The sequence below is a fragment of the Pinus tabuliformis genome, chromosome 9 (genome assembly GCF_031772625.1).
Source record: "Pinus tabuliformis cultivar Carrire ecotype Pingquan chromosome 9, CPIR1, whole genome shotgun sequence".
Lineage (NCBI taxonomy): Eukaryota > Viridiplantae > Streptophyta > Pinopsida > Pinales > Pinaceae > Pinus > Pinus tabuliformis.
This window is the reverse complement of record NC_142307.1, coordinates 636923172-636941337: the sequence shown is the minus strand read 5'-3', so window position 1 is coordinate 636941337 and position 18166 is coordinate 636923172. Positions and strand designations below refer to the sequence as shown.

Genomic DNA, 18166 nt, shown 5'->3' with positions numbered 1-18166 from the left:
AATGTTTTTCAAGATTAAATTTAGACCGTGTTTAAAATTGCAGCCTTGACAACTAATATCATTACCAACCAAAACCTTAAAATCAACCCTCAAATTGGAAAGTGATACTCCTAACAACACCCCTTTTTTTCCAAAGTTAAAATTGCAACTTGTTTGAAACCTTAACCTTCATAACCACTACCCACACATAAATGTCTTTATAATGGTGGTAAGAATACAAACTATTCATTGAGATGAGGCCTAAACTCCATGAGTTAAAGAGAGGTGAAGATATCTAAACTTAAGATATAGTGTCCATATTTGATAATAAAAATAAGTAGAGAAACCTATTTTGTGAACTGCAACTATCCAAAATAAAATATATAGATATCTTCGGTTGTTCGTACGAGCCCCATAACACCATAAATACATTATACTCCCTAAATAAGATGACCAATTTATAAAGTCTGCACACACATACTTATGTACTGCACTAAACATAAATATGAATCAATGCCAAGTAATTGATGTGAAAGATGGAGCCTCAAACTTTTATAAGATGTTTATTTTAAAAATCTTTAATATATACCTATTATAGCATTTTTACATATAGTAGAAATTTATAGCATACCGAAATCTCTATCTATTTATTTATCCCGGCACACATAAAACTTAACATTTAAGATAAATAAACTTAACTGAAGCATTTGACAGCAGCGTTTTTTCTTTCTATAAAGATTATCTAAAAAGAAAACCAAGAAAAATAAGAAGATAGAGAATGCAAATATCTAACATATAAAGTTGTCTACGTAATATATTTGCTGAGAAGAAAAGCATGGTGACCGCTGCAGATAATAAGATTTTTTGCATATGCTAATTTAAAAACACAATTTGTTTCATTTGAATGCACTTCAAAAAAATTCTGATATTTAATTTTGTATTAAATGTTACATAATCATAGTAACATCTGTGTTTTCCAATTTAAAACACTTTGCAGAAACATTATTAACATGAAATTTATGAAAAGAACACAGATTATTAACATGAAATTTATCAAAAGAATACAGTTTATTGAACTGATAAATTATTGAAGATGGACTGTAAATAATAATTATTCAAGTAAACCTGCTCAAAGATGTCTACTCATAACTTTTCTTGGGAGTGTCATGTTTTTGAACTGTAATATAGTTATGTAAACATAGGGTTGGTGCAAGTTTACATAGGGATGGGGCAAGTTTTGTCACAAGGGTATGGACAATCAACTTCCTTCACTATACTTCGGTCAAAGTACCAATCTCCCACAGCCTGCGCAATTGTCTTTAGTGCAAACAAAAAATATAATTAGCATAATAAATAGTGTCAAACATTACAAATACACAATGTCACTCTTGTCATGACCCATTTTCACGCATTCAATGCTTATGATTTAGTTAAATATAGTGCAAAATGAAATTGTAAATATGCTATGAGTGGGAAAAACAAAAACAAAAAATCACCATGGCTAATTATCAGCTAGAGAAGCTTCTCTATTCCTAGTTACGAAAATAAAGAAACACGTCTTTTTGGTTTCCCATTTCATGTATTATTTTGTTAACATAGGTGCTGTAATTATTGCTAGAGGTGGCCATGGCCCATTTATATGTATTATTACATACCATTTATATGTATTATTACATACTTGGTAATTGGGCTAAAGATCTTACTTCATTTATGGTATATTAAGCTTACGGTAAATGTAATCAAACTTGATATGTACATTCATTATATGTATCATTACATACTTTGTAATTAAAGATCATATTTTATTTCATTTATTGTAAGCTTATAGTAAATGTAATCAAATTTGATAGGTAGATTTAATAACTTTATGAGGCTATGTTTTTGTTTTGTGGAACTCTAAAATCTTTTTGAAATGATGTTTTATTTAAGTTGTATAAATTTAAAACTCAAATTCTTATTTGTGCCATTTTGGTTCTTGATCTTTTTAATCATAAATATAATGTTATAAACTATGTTATTAGGATACAAAAACAAATCTAGATAAAGATCCGTCAAATTTTTTAAAGTTGAGATTTAGATATGGTGAGGATATGTCAAGTACAAAAATATGTAATAATATTTTTTAAACTTCAAAAAACATATTGACGTTCAAGATCAAAACCATTTAGGAATCACAATATCAACACTAAAATCATTAGAAAATTTATAAATCTAAACAATGAAATGATACATCTTGCCTTATACAAAAATAAGTGTCTCAGCAATGACCATTCTACTAATATGATAAAATAGAGGTGGTTTAACCACAAATCCTTAAATGGGTCTAGATCCTCATCATCCACATATTGCAACTCTATATCATAAATAGATGATGGTGGACCAGAAATGTCAAAATTGTAGCAGAAGTAGGCACTGGTTGTGTAAAACCCTCATGTAGGTTGAGGTGAGTTTTGGCATTCAATGTCATGTTTAAGTCAGATATCTTAGGTTTCACATCCCACATTCTACTTGTACCTTTCTTATCCTCTGGGTTAGAATGATATAGAAGACGAAGGTTGGAATGAATATATACAAGATCCTCGACCTTTGTTGTTCCCAAGGTATCTTGCTTCAATGAATGGATGAAGTCGTATGTACTCCAATTCCTCTCAGTTGATGAGAAATTGGCAACTTAAGATAACAACATTATGGATAAAGTTGACAGATGAACGTTGTCCTTGCCATGAAATATGCACCAAATAATAGGATCCATATGCCTTCGATCATCCATGGCTAGTGGACTTGAAAAGCTACCAATTGATTGCACAAATGCTCTAAATTCCTCATGCACTTCCTTTGAAATTCCCACATCCTTATAGATTTTCCTCAAAGTTGTCTTATATTCCTGTACCACTTCAGAATCCTTATTGGGAGTTGTTTTACCAGGTAAAGACAATACTTTGGAATGGTAGTATTTGGGGTGTAGTGCATAGGCCAAAAGGTGTAATGGTGTGGTCATTTCCTTCCACCTTTTGGTGACTATTTCCTTCACTTCATTGTAAAATAGTTCAAACGGGTCACTTTCACTTGTTTTGATAATTTCGCTTATCCCCTTGAGCATACTATTTATGTTTTCATAGATTTCCCCCAAGCAAGGCATATATGTGTCAAATGTCCTGATCATGGTTAGGGTTAGTTGTGTGAACTGCAAAAGGAATTAGACCTTGTCCCATCATGAGGCATCGATAATGATAGACTTTATTCTTAGTCCTCTATCATAAGTTAAGTCCTTCGTGATTCCCAAATAGGGTCAATGAACATGGCTTGCAATGGTTGTCTAATCTCCACAAGCCTCTTTATGACTAGAGTGTGTGGGGGGGAGGGGGGGGGCGCAAAACAATTTTCAGCAACCTACATAAGTTAAATTGAAAAGTCAAATCTCAAATCAAAGATCATATACAATTAAAATTAAGAACTCATAATGCAAATAACACCAATTAAAAAGAGAGTACCTTTAGTAGCTCCAACTTTTCCCAATATATGGCTTGAGACATTGAGTGATTGGTGATAAAAAATTGGATTTCCTTTGATCCTACATATATTTCATTGACCCACTCAATCTTGCCAATCTTGGAAGCATGAGGTTTAACAAATGGACTACGCATGTAGTTCTAAAAATGTGATCATATTGACCCTCTACAATCAAGCTCGCGACTCTACAAACATGTGTTGTTTGTGATGACCTAGTCAACATTTTGTGGCCCCGTGTTTTATATTTCATCAATAAGAATTGTGGAGATGAATGTTTCATCTTTCTCCCCTCCACTACAATTAACAACCTTCAAGAACATTTTCCCTTGGGGGCATATTACAATGATATTAATTAAATAGGAGCCTCTTTGATCACTCCATCCATTAGAAACAATTGACACCCCTATTTTTTCCCATGTATCGCGCATTCATTGCAATTGTCTATCCACAAATTGTCTTTCTGTTGTTTACAAGGTGATGCGACCTTTTCATAACGAGGGCTCTTGTAACCTTCTGGTGCTTCATTAATCGCTTTAATCATTTTTTGCCAATAAGGGGAGCATACCAAACTGAGTGCTAGCACATTTACATAAATGCAACAAGTTACATGTTCATCAGTGATTTCTCTATCTTGGTAATTGAATGATGCTTCAAGAGGTCACAGAGTAGGCCTTTTATTAGTTGTGATAGATGATTTTGATGGCAATGGAGGTTTAGTTGTAAAGCCTTACATTGGGAGTTTTCCCTTAGTGACTCTCCTATCCATGACTTCTTGCAAAGATGCATAGAGTTTAAGTCTTGCAGTACTCAAACATGTTCTCGGTTGACCATTTGAACCATTTGGACTAGTGCATACCAACACCATTGTTTTAGTTTGTCTAGTGAGATGGCCTTTCGACCTAGTGTATGAGACATTTCGAACATTATTGCATTCACTACATCTCCATTTATATGAACCACCGCAAGGTTTTTGGCGAAGAATTTCCACATATTTCCATAAAGGAGATCTTGGGTCTTTATTGACATTTGTCCCCTCATTTTGTTGTTTTGATGCTTCCATATCTATCACACAAAATTTATAATCAAGTCAATAGTTAAGAATAGTTTATATTATAACTTAAATAAGTTTAAAATTTGAAGATAGATGAAGATTGTTGGTTAACTGTGTGATCTCATTGAGATGTCTGACATTTGGGGTAAACACTTCACCCATCTTCAAAAACAAAAACCTTAATGTGATTATGCCAAGAAAATCATATTTAAAAATAAATTTATTATTTTATTACTTTATTTATGGAATTCATTTTTGGTCCTTAAATTAAATTAATTTTATTTCTTCTATTATATTCCCCAAAATCTTCAACAATAAATTAACTATTATATCATCAACGTTCAAAATCAATTTTGTTATCCCTAACCTTTATCTAATTACACCGAAGGTGTTCTTTTTGGAACACTACACTTGCCGAATATCGTCTACCCTTTTGTCTATTGGGTGACATTTGTCCCAATGTAAACCAACCAATTACATTTGTTTGTCTGTGTGGTATGTTGATACTCGTTGGAATCATGCTCCACTGGGGCCTGCAAGCTCTACGAATATCATGGCTCACAGGAAACAAATGTCATTACTTTACTTCTTTTTTTTCGTCATTGGTTCGAGTTGTGCGTTGTCCATGCTCCGTCATAGTGAATATCAAGGCTCATAGGAAACAAATGTCATTACTTTTTTTTCCATCGTTGGTTCAAGTTGTGCATTATTTAAAACAAGTTATGCGGGTTTTTAACCTATCTGAGGTTTCCCAGGCTAAGAGAAAGCTTGAGTGTGACTGAAGAGTCAAGCCAAACTCTGTGTTCGTGAGGTTGATACGGATGTAACACTATCACTCAAGGCTTATTATAGCATTTATTGCACTTACCATCTTTGTTGTACTGATCAATATGTCTTTTACAACCACCCAAGGGATGATATTGAAGATGGAGAATTATCAGTCCTTATAGGCAAAGAATCATTGTATACTCCTCAAACTGACCACTTCAAGAGGCTTGAGGTTAACTATGGCAATGCCATAGCTCACTAGAAGGTTGTCTCAAGCAACCTCAATCGTGGTGAGCATTGTTAATGGAACACATACAATGAATTCTCTCTATTCCCCTTTTCAATGATCCAAACAAAAGAATTGGAGTTCAGGGAGAAATGGCTAGAGTAAGACTATTATTGTTAACGGTTATGGTGGCGTTTTTGGCAAATTGGTCTTTGCAAGAGGACATGGTTGCAGCGACTGCCAACTTCAGCCATCAGAAAATAATCGGGAGGAATACTGAAACAAAGGTAAAGAGTTTGATATATTCGTTGCATTTACGCAGTTAATGTATAACTTTCAAAGATTTGACCAGTTGGTATTACATATTAGAAAGAAATTTGCATTTTAAACAATAGATTAAAAAAATTTCTACTATGTCTAGAGAAGTATTGAGAATATGAGAATTTACATCACCGTTTTGCAGCAATGCTCATCGTTCAAGCTAGATACATCAATAACTGGAATCTTTTCATCAAATAAAGTATGCCCAACTTGGGACCTCTAAACTTCTGGTTTTATGTAGATGTTGGGTAGAGACTTGATCCCACTTTCAACAATACTTTGAACTCTCTGAATTGGTTCAGGCCAATCTGATTCCTTCTTTCTGAATGCAAATGAAAATCGCCTTCCCAACAACTTTGTGGATGGACCGATTTCGAAGTCCATAAATGAGACGAGTAAACAAATTGGAAGGATTTTTTTTAGATGGGGAGACATCTTATATCATAATTATAAACAAACACAATATACGTTATTCCACACATTCAACAACACTACACAATTTCTTATTTACTACAAAATTTCCTCTTTACTTCGAGAGATCAATTTACTAAACAAACACACATTTATTTGTTGTTTTTTTTTTTTAATTAAGCGATGGGAAGTGGGAAAACATATGAGTTACTCAAATTATGAGTTAGTAAAATTAGTAGTGGGACATCCATCTGAATGTGAGAGGGAAATGCAGGTTGACCTGTCATGAAAATCACACCACTTAGAATAATATCTTTTTAGCTTTTTACTATTCCATTAAAAAATAAAGCTTTTACTCTTGCTAAATTTCAATCGCCAAATAAAGGCTTTACTCTTGCTAAATTTTAGTAGTCAAATTTCATTAGATTTAAATATTAAAAAAATATAATAATAATTAATTAAAAATAATTTTAAACCATATTCTAAATTTAGCTAACAAAGATAAATTTATATATATATATATATATGGGGATAAGTTAAATACAAGGAAATTTATATAAGAAATTTTAAACAATTTATAATGTTTTAAAAAATTATTAAATTAAATTGATGTAAGTTATAACTAAACTTAAAGATATTTATATTTTATTTTTATCTTATTTTGTTTCCTAAAAATTCATAAATATAATGTGTAAATTTATTTTTATAGAGAATTATATATGTATTTTGTATGATAATTCCTAAAAATAAAATATTATATGACAAATTTCATTTCATTATTATTTTCATTATAGTAAATAACCAAATAAAAACTTTATCAATGATGTTAATCCCAAATCTATAAAAGTTAAGAGGGATCCATTATCTCATTATTATTTTTTCTTTATTAAAGAATCAAATAAATTCTTTATCATTTTCATGTTTAGCTTAAAATATGATTATTTTAATATCAATTTGCATTTATGATTATCCCAAATCTATCAAAAGCTAAGAGATATCTAATCTTTTGAGGTGCAAACCTATTTTAGAGTGTAAGACATGTAGAAAGTTTTGCACTCAAATAAATTTGATGTTGTGCATGGAAGGAATTGTATATCTCCTTTGCCTAAAACAATACATTAATAAACTATTTTAAACTTAATATTTTTATTTTCATTTTCTTTATAGCATAATAGATCCATGTTAATAACATATTTATCAGGGGCCAATAGGATCAAATATATTGAGATGCAAACTTCTTTTGAAAGTAGTGTTAGTTTTTGTAGCATCGGTTGTGTTCTAGCCTTGAAAATTTGTGGAGAGGCTAGAATACATGAGATCTCCAAAACCCAGAAATTGTTTATGGAAATTCCGCCTAAAAATGACTTAATTAGATTATTAACCAATTTTTAAATATTTTATAAATCTAAACTTAGGGAATATGGTTAATTAATCTGGATTAATTAGGTCAAGGCGTGAATGATCTAGAAAATCACATGGATCGACTTCAAGTTAATCCTAGCCATCAATAAAGATTTAATCTTGGTCGTTGGAGTCCCAACAAAGGATTGTAAGAAGAAGTCAATGGACACTTAGAGAGAAAACTTGAGAGGTTCTATTTCATGAGCAGATCAATTTCCAGAGTAGTAGTAGTCAGTTGCCATAGAGAGAGCCAGTGAGATTGAAGCAGTGAGAGAGGAGCAGATACAGTGAAGCCGAAGGAAGATTTGTAGAGAGGCAAGTAAGCCACAGTGAGGCTGACACAGAGCAACGCAGTAGCTTCTAGAGGCAATTTCGTATATGCTGGGGAAAGTTAGGTTTCAGTGCCATAAGTTGGAAATAGGTTCTGAAGGCCAAGAGAGACAATTTTCTAGATAGTAGCATACTAGAAAGCCTGAGGAGAACTTGATTTCAAACTGAGTGCAAAAGGGATTGCACTAGGGTAACGCAATAGTTGTACAGAGCCAATTTGGATGACTCAATTTGAGTTGAGGTCAGAGCCCGAATTTTCCTGTGGAGTGAGGATATTTCCTCACTAGATTTTTCTTGCCAGTATTTCTCTATAGGATTGCCAGTTTCGACATCTAGTTGTACTCAGATTATTTCACTGCTGCTTAATATTAAAACCCTCAGTTGTTGCAGCGATTTTCCCAAGTTGAGTTTTTCTGAGGACTTTTGTCCAAAAATAGTTGTGTTATTTTATGTGTGTGTGCTAGTGTTTCTTGCAACGTTTATTCTTCTGCATTTTTATTTGTGTAGGTTGCAGTGTGAGTTATTCAATATTTTTTGTAAGAAACAATAAATAAATTGTTAAATTAAAATAACAATCAAGAGAATAATTTCTAGTTGTTGCAATAGGATTCTGGTTTCGGAATTTTCACAAGTAGTGTTGTCCAAAGAGCAATGAATTTAGTATTAGTATTAGAACGATGCCCAATGATGTAGCAAACATGAAAGTAACATGTTCAAGCACTTAAAAGTAGCACAATGTTAGAGTGGTGCTACTTTCATTAAACACAATCCCTCCTTGCTTGACATAAATTCCACTGGTATTTACCCTTTTTCATCTAAATTCGTAGACATATATGGATTTTTTTTCTCTATTTCACTGTTCTTATGGTTTAGCAGGCATTGTGAGCAAACCTAATGAGCATGTATTTAGTAATGGGTTATGTTCTTGGCAAGAGGATTTTCCCAAAATTTTCTATTCCTTCAGTGTATCTTTGCACCTTTAAGGGCAATTGCTAGTCCTATCACCAACAGTGATATTCTATCTCTATTTATTCATGCTCTGACACTTTTGGCATAATCACATTAAGCTTTATTTCCTTGAAGACAACCCAAAAAATCCTACATCTCAATGAAAACACATAGTTAACCAGAAATCTTCATCATTATCAAATTATAAGCTATGAAAATCTACATACTAAAATAGTTTATATTTTAAAACAATTTATATTAATTTATAATATTTGAAATTATATATATATATATATATATATAATTTTAAAACATAAATATATTTACATGTAATTATGAATGATAAATAATTTTAATTACACCTAAGGTGTCCCTTTTTGAAATTGGTAAGCTAGGCATTATCTACCTTTTTCATTTCCATTTGACATTTTTCAAGTGTTGTTATGACATGGGTCAACTTTAACTTTAAGAAAAAAATAATTACACATCTTATTGTAAAATGGACCATTTTGCTAAATAAAATTTGTTTATATATAAATTAATGTTATAAATAATAATGAGGAACTTATCATGGAGCAGTCCAATATTTATTTATATATATCATAAATAAAAACTAAATATATTCATTTTTATGATGTGGCTATAGAGCTTCATGTTCAAAATCCATGATACCTATGATGTAGTGGGGACGAACACCTTAAATTAAATTTGATTTAAACAAGCCATTTTCGGCATGACGATTTACACTATTCTTGATGCTAGCATATTAATAAATATGATAAGATTTACATTAAATTATGTATTTTTAAAGATTTCCTTTAAGTGTTTAAGAGATTTTTTTAGGTAGAATGATATAAAATGTTTAATTGAAAAATTAAATGGGCTTAATTTTGATTTTTTTCAACCAATTTACAACTAGATCATAACCTAACCAATTTTTTTTATATAACAGAAAATATCTAAATTTTTTGGTTAAGTTCGTATAGAAATTTTGGCTTTGGGGATTTTTAAGATAACTCCCACACAAAATTGTTTTAACTAATTATGATAAAGTCTCACCTTAAATCGTGTTCAACCTAAGACATTATTGGGTATTTTTTTGTTTAGGAATGACCATCCTTGACATAAAGACTTCTTAACTACGGTTAACTTACATGGTCACTCGTTATTGTGGGACCTGGGTTGTGCAAAGGAAAAATTTAACGTCTACAAGGCTAAAGATAGCACTTGAAAAAAGATATGCACCTTAAGAGATTTAATCCTCTTCAAAATGGATCTATATTGGGTCTATATATCCATATAGCATGTGTAACTTTTCATTTCTAAAACTATATTTTTGAATGTATAAATGGATACAATGCCTTGAAAGTTTACTTGGAGTTTGGATTGTGTAAACTACACCACATAAATTTGCAATTCCAACAAAATTTGCTAGACAAAATTTAAATTGAAATTTAAAGCCGGAATTAATGGCTCTAGGGAAATGGCTCCAAATTAATTTAATTTTTTAAAAGGAGATAGCTAAAATTCTAAAACAAACCCCCTTATTTATGACTGCAGAATATCCTAGAACCTAAGGTGAAGGTCACTCGAGTGAAAGATGCTCTTTATTTAATCTCATTATCAACACACATTGAATTTAGTCATTTCTTCTGTGTAATTACATTTTTTGTGTGTCATTGCCCAAGAAGACTTATGGTAATGTTTCTCCTCATTACCTTGCATATTATAGTTTGGATATAATATGTATATAAGATTTTGACATAGTGGTATGATTGGAAAAAATGATTTAGCCACGTGGTTCGAACAACATTTGTGAGAAGGCATTAAGACAAGTGTAAGACTATGGTAAACCTGAACACATTTCCTCCCCTCCATCCTCCACCCTTTAAGTTTTTATCTTTCGTTTGTTGCAACATTTTGCAATAACATCATAAACATGTTCAATTCCTTCGGTGTATCTTCCACCTCTAGGGGCAATGGCTGGTTATTAGTATTATATTAAAATTTAAAAGCTTTAAAATTAAATTCATAAACTAGGCACATACCTGTAATCCACGTGTTTCTGGCAATTGTGACTTCCCTTACCTGCGACGACTGAATTGTTGTTGCACGCTGAAACAGTCAGCAGCTGTGAATCTGAACGCTGACATAGTCGTTCTCCCCTCGCTAGCGGAAACTGTAAATCCTTGCTGCACACAAATGGTCGTGCTCCCCTTGCTTGTGCCCTCGTACACAACATTTCCCTCGCCCTCAGACTTCCCTCATACACAATTCTAAGCTTATCATGGTCCTTGTACACAGTTACTCTATGATGAGTGTTATAATGGGCGAAGAGGGTTTCATTTTAGAAAATGCCAAAACGCCACTGTAAAATGCGCCAAAACAAATACCAAAATGCAATTTAATCGAACAGTGAACTGGCAAGAGTTTGTTGTTGCTAAATCCGCATCCAAAACCAAGGACCCGCTACCGAGCTGGATGAAATAGCTCAATGCAAAAGGCATTTCCTTAATTTTCTAAATTTTGTCCCTGGCGGATCTTACATGGATCCAAACAAATCTGGATCCCAATCCGGGCATCCCGTTTCCTAAATCTATCCCCCATGGAACCGGTAAAAATAGGTTATAAGCCTAAGGCCACCTAATTTTGGATTTTCTCTTGAGATTAGCATCTTTCTCTTAGGCAAATTTGTGTATTTTTGTTTTCAGCTCTTGTATGGTTGGTTTGTGATTAGCATCTTTCTCTTAGGCACGTTTGTGTATTTTTGTTTTCAGCGCTTGTACCGTTGGCTTTTGCACTTTTTGTCTCGAGCACTTGTGGGGGAATGTTTCATAATTCAGGTGAGATCTCGCTCTATGAATTCTTCTATTGACCCATATAAATCTCAACATAATTTCATCCCAGTTGTGAAACTTCCTCTCTACATCTTTGATTTGAAAACTATTGGCCAGTGACATCTTGTTACAATTAGTAACTAGTATTTTCTTAGATCATCTCTATGAGGTTTCACTAGGGGTTCTAGAGACATATAACCTAATCTAAGGCTTTACCTTTCTTCTAGGGTGTGTTTTTGGCACTTTTCACCTTTTTTGAGGTCAAAACCTTCAATCTTAGGCTATATATGGTTTTTACCATTTGAATCTATAGAGAGGAATTTTTGAAATCTTTATTCCATAAGAAGCATCCATCCTATTGTTATTGAGCGCAAGGATTCAAAGTGATTGTTTCCCATCTAAATAGAGACAAGACAATTATCATTCTTCGTTGGATTAAATGACTTCCCCACTTGAAAGAAAAGGTCAATGGATAAGTGATTGTTTCCCATCTAAATAGAGACAAGACAACTATCATTCTTCGTTGAATTAAATGACTTCCCCACTTGAAAGCAAAGGTCAATGGATGTACTCGGCAAGGTTGGTTGCTTCGTGTTTGAGATGATAGCAATTATGACATTGTATGTTTGAATAAGGCTTCAACTCTTGGATTGATCATTCTTTATTTTGATAATAATCGTATTCAACATACTAAGGATAACAAAGGTGTGAAGGAACCTAAGATGACTTCATCTAGAATGGTGAATACTACTTAGGTCAATTGACTTGAAATTAAACTCTCCAATCTCTATATAGGTGACTTCAATAATAATAGAGTAGGTCATGCATATGCTTGTTTTAATTTCATTCATTATTCCAAGAGAAACTCTCTAATATAATGTCACGTAAATAATTTGATTCGGTAAAAATAAAATAATAATTAATAGGTATAATTATCAATAAAACATTTTGACTCGATCAAATTACATAAAACTAAAATAAAATAAAATTAAAAACATAAAATCAATAAATATATTTATAATTATAATTAATAATTAACTAGCCTAGATCCATATTAACTCTAGCTCTACCAACCATGGAGAGGGATCAAATCTCTTGATATGCAAACCTCTTATAGAGTAAAAAGATATTTGTTCCCTCTCAATGCTTGGTAGATCCATAGTTAAGATGGATCTAGGTTGGTTAACAACATAATGAATAATAGACAAACAAAACCCATCGATTAGGAATATGGAGAGAAATCCTCATGTGCATGAATCAATCTAGAATCAAAGCACATAGTAAACATGTATTTAAACAATCTAATAATGACGGAAATGTGATCTTTCATTCACATTTAGGATATGGTCCATAAACCAATCATATCCAACAATGAATAGATTGTTCCATAGCAGCACATATCAACCTTGGTTTGATATTGATTTTGTATTCTATCAAGAGTTCACTGCAATTTTCCACCATATAGTTACAGATATTCCAATATATTCTTGCAGGATGTTTAATGTAGCCTTTTTGGATTTTTAGCAAACACAAGCGAAAATCTCATGTTTTTATGAGAGAATGTAGTGGTTGCACTAGCTCTCTTATTTCACTTAGCATTTCAACTTCTTGTTCTAATTTCTTGTGTGTTTTCCATTTGATCATCATTGATGTAGTACTAGTTGTATGATTGAATTTGTATCATCATTAGGTAAATAGTTTAGTTTCTAAATTCTAAAAAAATTGAATTTTTTTGTCTATATTTCATTTTTGTATGTGTAACTCACTAATTTGTTATATATATATATATATATATATATATATATATATATATATATATATATATATATATATATATATATATATATATATATATATATATATACCTATCCCTCCATGTCATATTTTTGGGGCATTCTCTCATGTCAAACAATCATATTTTTATGTCCTTTCTGTCCCATGTCATCATGTAAGGTGACTTAGGTTCTTAACTAATCCTGGAATTTGCCTTAAACAATGCATTATGGCATCTTTTCTATAACTTTTTTCGATGAAGTTTCAAATTTTAGACCAAAAACTTAGAATTAGAAGGGCTCAAATTATCGTATTACTATAGGCCAAAATTTTAGACTCGAAAAGGCTAAAATTTAGGAGACATCAGAATAAAGATCAATCATTTAGACAATCTCCAAATAAGGGTTTTAAAGGTATATAACTTATAATTGGCACAACTTTTTATTGGAAGATATGTTTTGGTGATTCAAAATTAGTGTAAAGGGAAAAAAAATAGGAGTATTATTATCTTTCCACATGGAAAAATGTATTCAAAAAATTACTCCAACAAATAAACATCCAAAAAAATTCAACAATGACTCATGAAGAAATTGAAGAGACATAAAATCGAACATCTAAACTATTGAGAACTCAATAGGGGAATGTATATGTTAATTATCTTAACTTGATAACTGTTTGTGTTACCTTTTTACTTATTAGTTTTGATATTTCTTATTCCAATGTGCAATACATCAAACAACTACCAAAAACAGTAAGAACAATGACACCGTATATAGGCTACAAGCCAAGGCTAAAACCCCTCCTCTTGAGGGGAAAACCCGAAAATATCTTCTTATCTTTCAGATCTTTCAATTGACGAATGCCACGACCTAGACTCAGACAAATACCCTCCAAGATCAAGTTTTCCTCGGCCTCCTGCTGCAATATCTTCAACCTCCTAGTAGATCTGAAATTCTGCTCCCCAACAATTGTTGCAACTGTTGTTGCTTCTCTAGGAGACTTTGATCTCCCTCTAACTTCCTTCCCTTTGACTTCGCTTGCCTTGTCTTAAGTCTTAGGGCTAGTAAGATGCCCTAAGATACCTTTTCTTGCCTTCCTTTTCTCTTGCTTTAAAATCGAACCTCAGACTAGCTAAGTACATAAACCCTAACTTCGCACTTTCAGAAGAATGGAGAGAGACCCAAACACTTCGACTTTCTTCGTCCTTCTCTTCTTCGCACTTCCTTCTTCGACCTCTTTCTTTTGCCTTCTTCACATAGGAGATGAGTGAATGAATTATCCAAATAGAGGACGAGTTCCTCTTATATATAGGCTCCTTTAAGGGTGGAAGTGGCTCTTCATGTGGTCCACTTGACATCTCATTAGGCCGACTTGATCTTGGAGGTATTTTGACATTTTCAAGACAAAATAATTTTTCTTTTACAATTTACAATGTGCCCATAAGGTATTCCATATATGATAATGACTCTTATACCTAGGAAAAACCTTAGAAGCACTCAATGGGTGCTTGACCGATAAAATAAAATAACTTGAGCATGAAACCCATGCTCCAATGATAATTGTGATTTCTTTTTCATTTTATATATACAAGAATACATTTCATACTAATGAAGGTCGAACCTAGTTACATATTTTTCAACACTCCCTCTTAACTAGGGAGGTATTCATATGAGGTACATGGTCATTCTCAATATGAAGAGATATCTAAGAATATTCGAATTGGTAACCCATCTGTCTAGCATCATAATAACTAGCATTGTCACATAGCACGGCCTTGACTAACAACTCTATCTCTTCACAAGATCAAAGCACAATCTTCGCTAGACCAATGATGTATATACACCATCATCATTGTCTCTCCAAGGTATATACCCCACCTGGGTGTTCACAGAGTATGACCTCCCATTGGACTATTCTTATCTTGGGTAGCTAATCCTCAAACAATATCGGTCCACGACTACTCTTATCTTGAATTCCCTACCACATTCTCAAAGAGTATCGAATGCGAAATAATTACCCAATCCTCCATTCTTTCTTCCCGAGTGAAGACAAGAATGTTGTGTCTATCTCTCCCTCTCAATTCACGAGGACAAATCCACCAAACCAAGCTTGTCCCTTAAGTATACAAGCTCCTTGTTTGGAAGCGATTTCATCAATATGTCAGCTACCTTGTCATCAGTGGAGATATATTGTAGTTGCACCACACCATTTTGTACTAGCTCTCGTATATAGTGATACTTATTGTTGATATGCTTTGTCTTCCCATTAAACACTGGGTCCTCAGACAAACAAATACAACTGGTGTTATCACAATGTATCACTGTAGGGTTCATCAGTCCTTCAAATAAGTTAGATAGCAGCTTCCTTAACCAAATTGCTTCCCGACTAAATTCGCATGCTGCAACATATTAAGCTTTAGCACTACTTAGAGAAACGATGTCTTGCTTTCTGCTCATCCATGAGACCATAGATGATCCCAAACTAAAACATCCTCCCGTAGTGCTTCTTCCATCCTTTTCACTGCCTCCCCAGTCGGAATCTTTATAACCAATCAATTGAATATCATTCCTTCTATAATATTTTAGGCAGTAGTTGATGATTCCTCGCAGATATCTCAGAATATGTTTCTTTGCTATCCAATGATCATGCTTCGGCTCCACTTGGAATTGATTGAGTACATTTACTGCAAAACATATGTCTGGTCGAGTATTCACCAAGTACATTAATGAGCCAATCAATTGTCTATATCTGGAGGGATCCAAAGGGCTTGATTCAAAACTCCTTAGTCTTTTCAAGTTTGTGATCATTAGAGTGGTCATAGTTTTACAATCCATCATGTCGAACTTCTTTAGTATCTTGATCACATACTTTCCTTGACCTAAATAGACTTCATTAGGTTCCTACCAGACTTCTAGTCCCAGATAGTAATGCATCAACCCAAGATCCTTCATGTCAAACTATGTTTCCAATTGCTTCTTACATTCTTCAATTCGACCTTCTACACCTGTCCAAAGAAGATCATCTACATACAGAAGAATAATTACAGGTTCATTGTTACAACCTTAATATAGAGGTTTGAGTTAGCAGAGCTTTTCGTGAAGCCTAATCTATGTAGGTATGCATCCATTCTAGCATACCATTCCCTTGGTGCTTGCTTGAGGCCATATAATGCTTTCTTCAATCTGCAAAATTATTCCCTCCTATCTTTGATTTTGAATCCAAAGGGTTGTTCTATGTAGACTTCTTCATCTATAGCGCCATTCAAAAACACAGTCTTGACATCCATTTGGTGGATGTTCCATCCCATCGAAACTGCCAGAGAGACTAATGATCAAATCGTTGTATATCTTGTTGTTGGAGCAAATGTTTCTTCATATTCGATGCCTTCAAGTTGAGAGAAACCTCTTGCCACAAATCTTGCTTTATACTTATCTATACTTCCATCAGCTGCATTCTTGATCTTATAGACCCATTTGGAAGTAACTACAGATTTGTCTTCAGGCCTAGGTACGATCTCCCAGACTCCATTCTTCATTATAGATTGATATTCTTCATTCATGGAATCTTTCCATTCTCGATGTTCTACAACCTCTTAGAAGGTGGATGGTTCTTCTTCTATTAATTTTGTGATGTATGTAGCATACCCATAATATCTCTTGGGTCTTTTACTTTCTCTAAATGATCCTTGAGTTACCCCATGACCTTCTGCATCAAGTAGTGTAGACTTCAACCAGTTAGGTCTTTGCCTTGTTTCTTGAATGACCATGGGTTGAACAGGTTTACTAGGTCCTTCTTCCTCATGGTGAGATCTTTCTCCTTCCTTGTCAACTTCTTCCTCAAATATAGGAAGTTCTCTGTCATCAGAATCTATAGAAAGTTCTTTTGATTTCTTGAATGCTATGCTCCCATCAAATATGACATCACGACTAACTTCAACGTGATGTACATATTTCATATAGGTTCTAAAGGCTTTCGATGAGTCACTATACCCAACAAATATACCTTTCACACTGGAAGGATCTAGCTTCTTTCTTTTGTCCTTTAGTATATGAATATACACAAGACATCCAAAGATTCAGAGATGATCGACAAATGGATTTTTCCTAGTGAACACTTCTTACAGAGTCTTGTTGTCTAGAAATCTGTGAGGACATCGATTTTTTATGTAGACTGTTGTCTTAGCTTCCTCACCCCACAGAAACTTGATAGATCTTGATCGTGTAACATTTCTTTTACACTTTCTTCAATGGACCTGTTCTTTCTTTCTGCAAATCCATTTTTTTTCAAGATTGTATCGAACAATCAACTCCCTCTTAATCCTAGATTCCTTACATAATTCTATAATCTATTTGGATGTATATTCTCCTCCATTATCAGATCTTAGTATCTTGATTCTTCTTTCTGTAAGGTTCTCCACTTCGGCTTTGAATTCTTGAAATTTAGTAAATACTTCATCCTTGGTTTTCATTAAGTAAACCCAGGTATTTCTTGAGTGATCATCTATGAATGTGACATAATAAAGATGTCCTCCAAGTGATTTTGGAGTCATAGGGCCACACACATCAGAGTGAATGAGATCCAAGATTTCTTTTGACCGTGAAGCACTGCTTC

At 33.1% G+C, this 18166-nt stretch overlaps 1 protein-coding gene across 2 annotated transcripts in view; it reads right to left on the bottom strand.

Annotated features, from left to right (window-relative positions):
• Nucleotides 1-1028: 1028 nt before the first annotated feature.
• Nucleotides 1029-18166, bottom strand: part of LOC149150238 (pectin acetylesterase 12-like) — a 472224-nt gene continuing 455086 nt past the window's right edge. For both annotated transcript variants that reach the window (XM_089445272.1, XM_089445271.1), the window contains one exon: nucleotides 1029-1296. In XM_089445272.1, coding sequence (XP_089301398.1) covers nucleotides 1195-1296 — 102 coding nt within the window. In that variant the 3' untranslated portion in view covers nucleotides 1029-1194. The remainder of the gene's footprint in view (nucleotides 1297-18166) is intronic.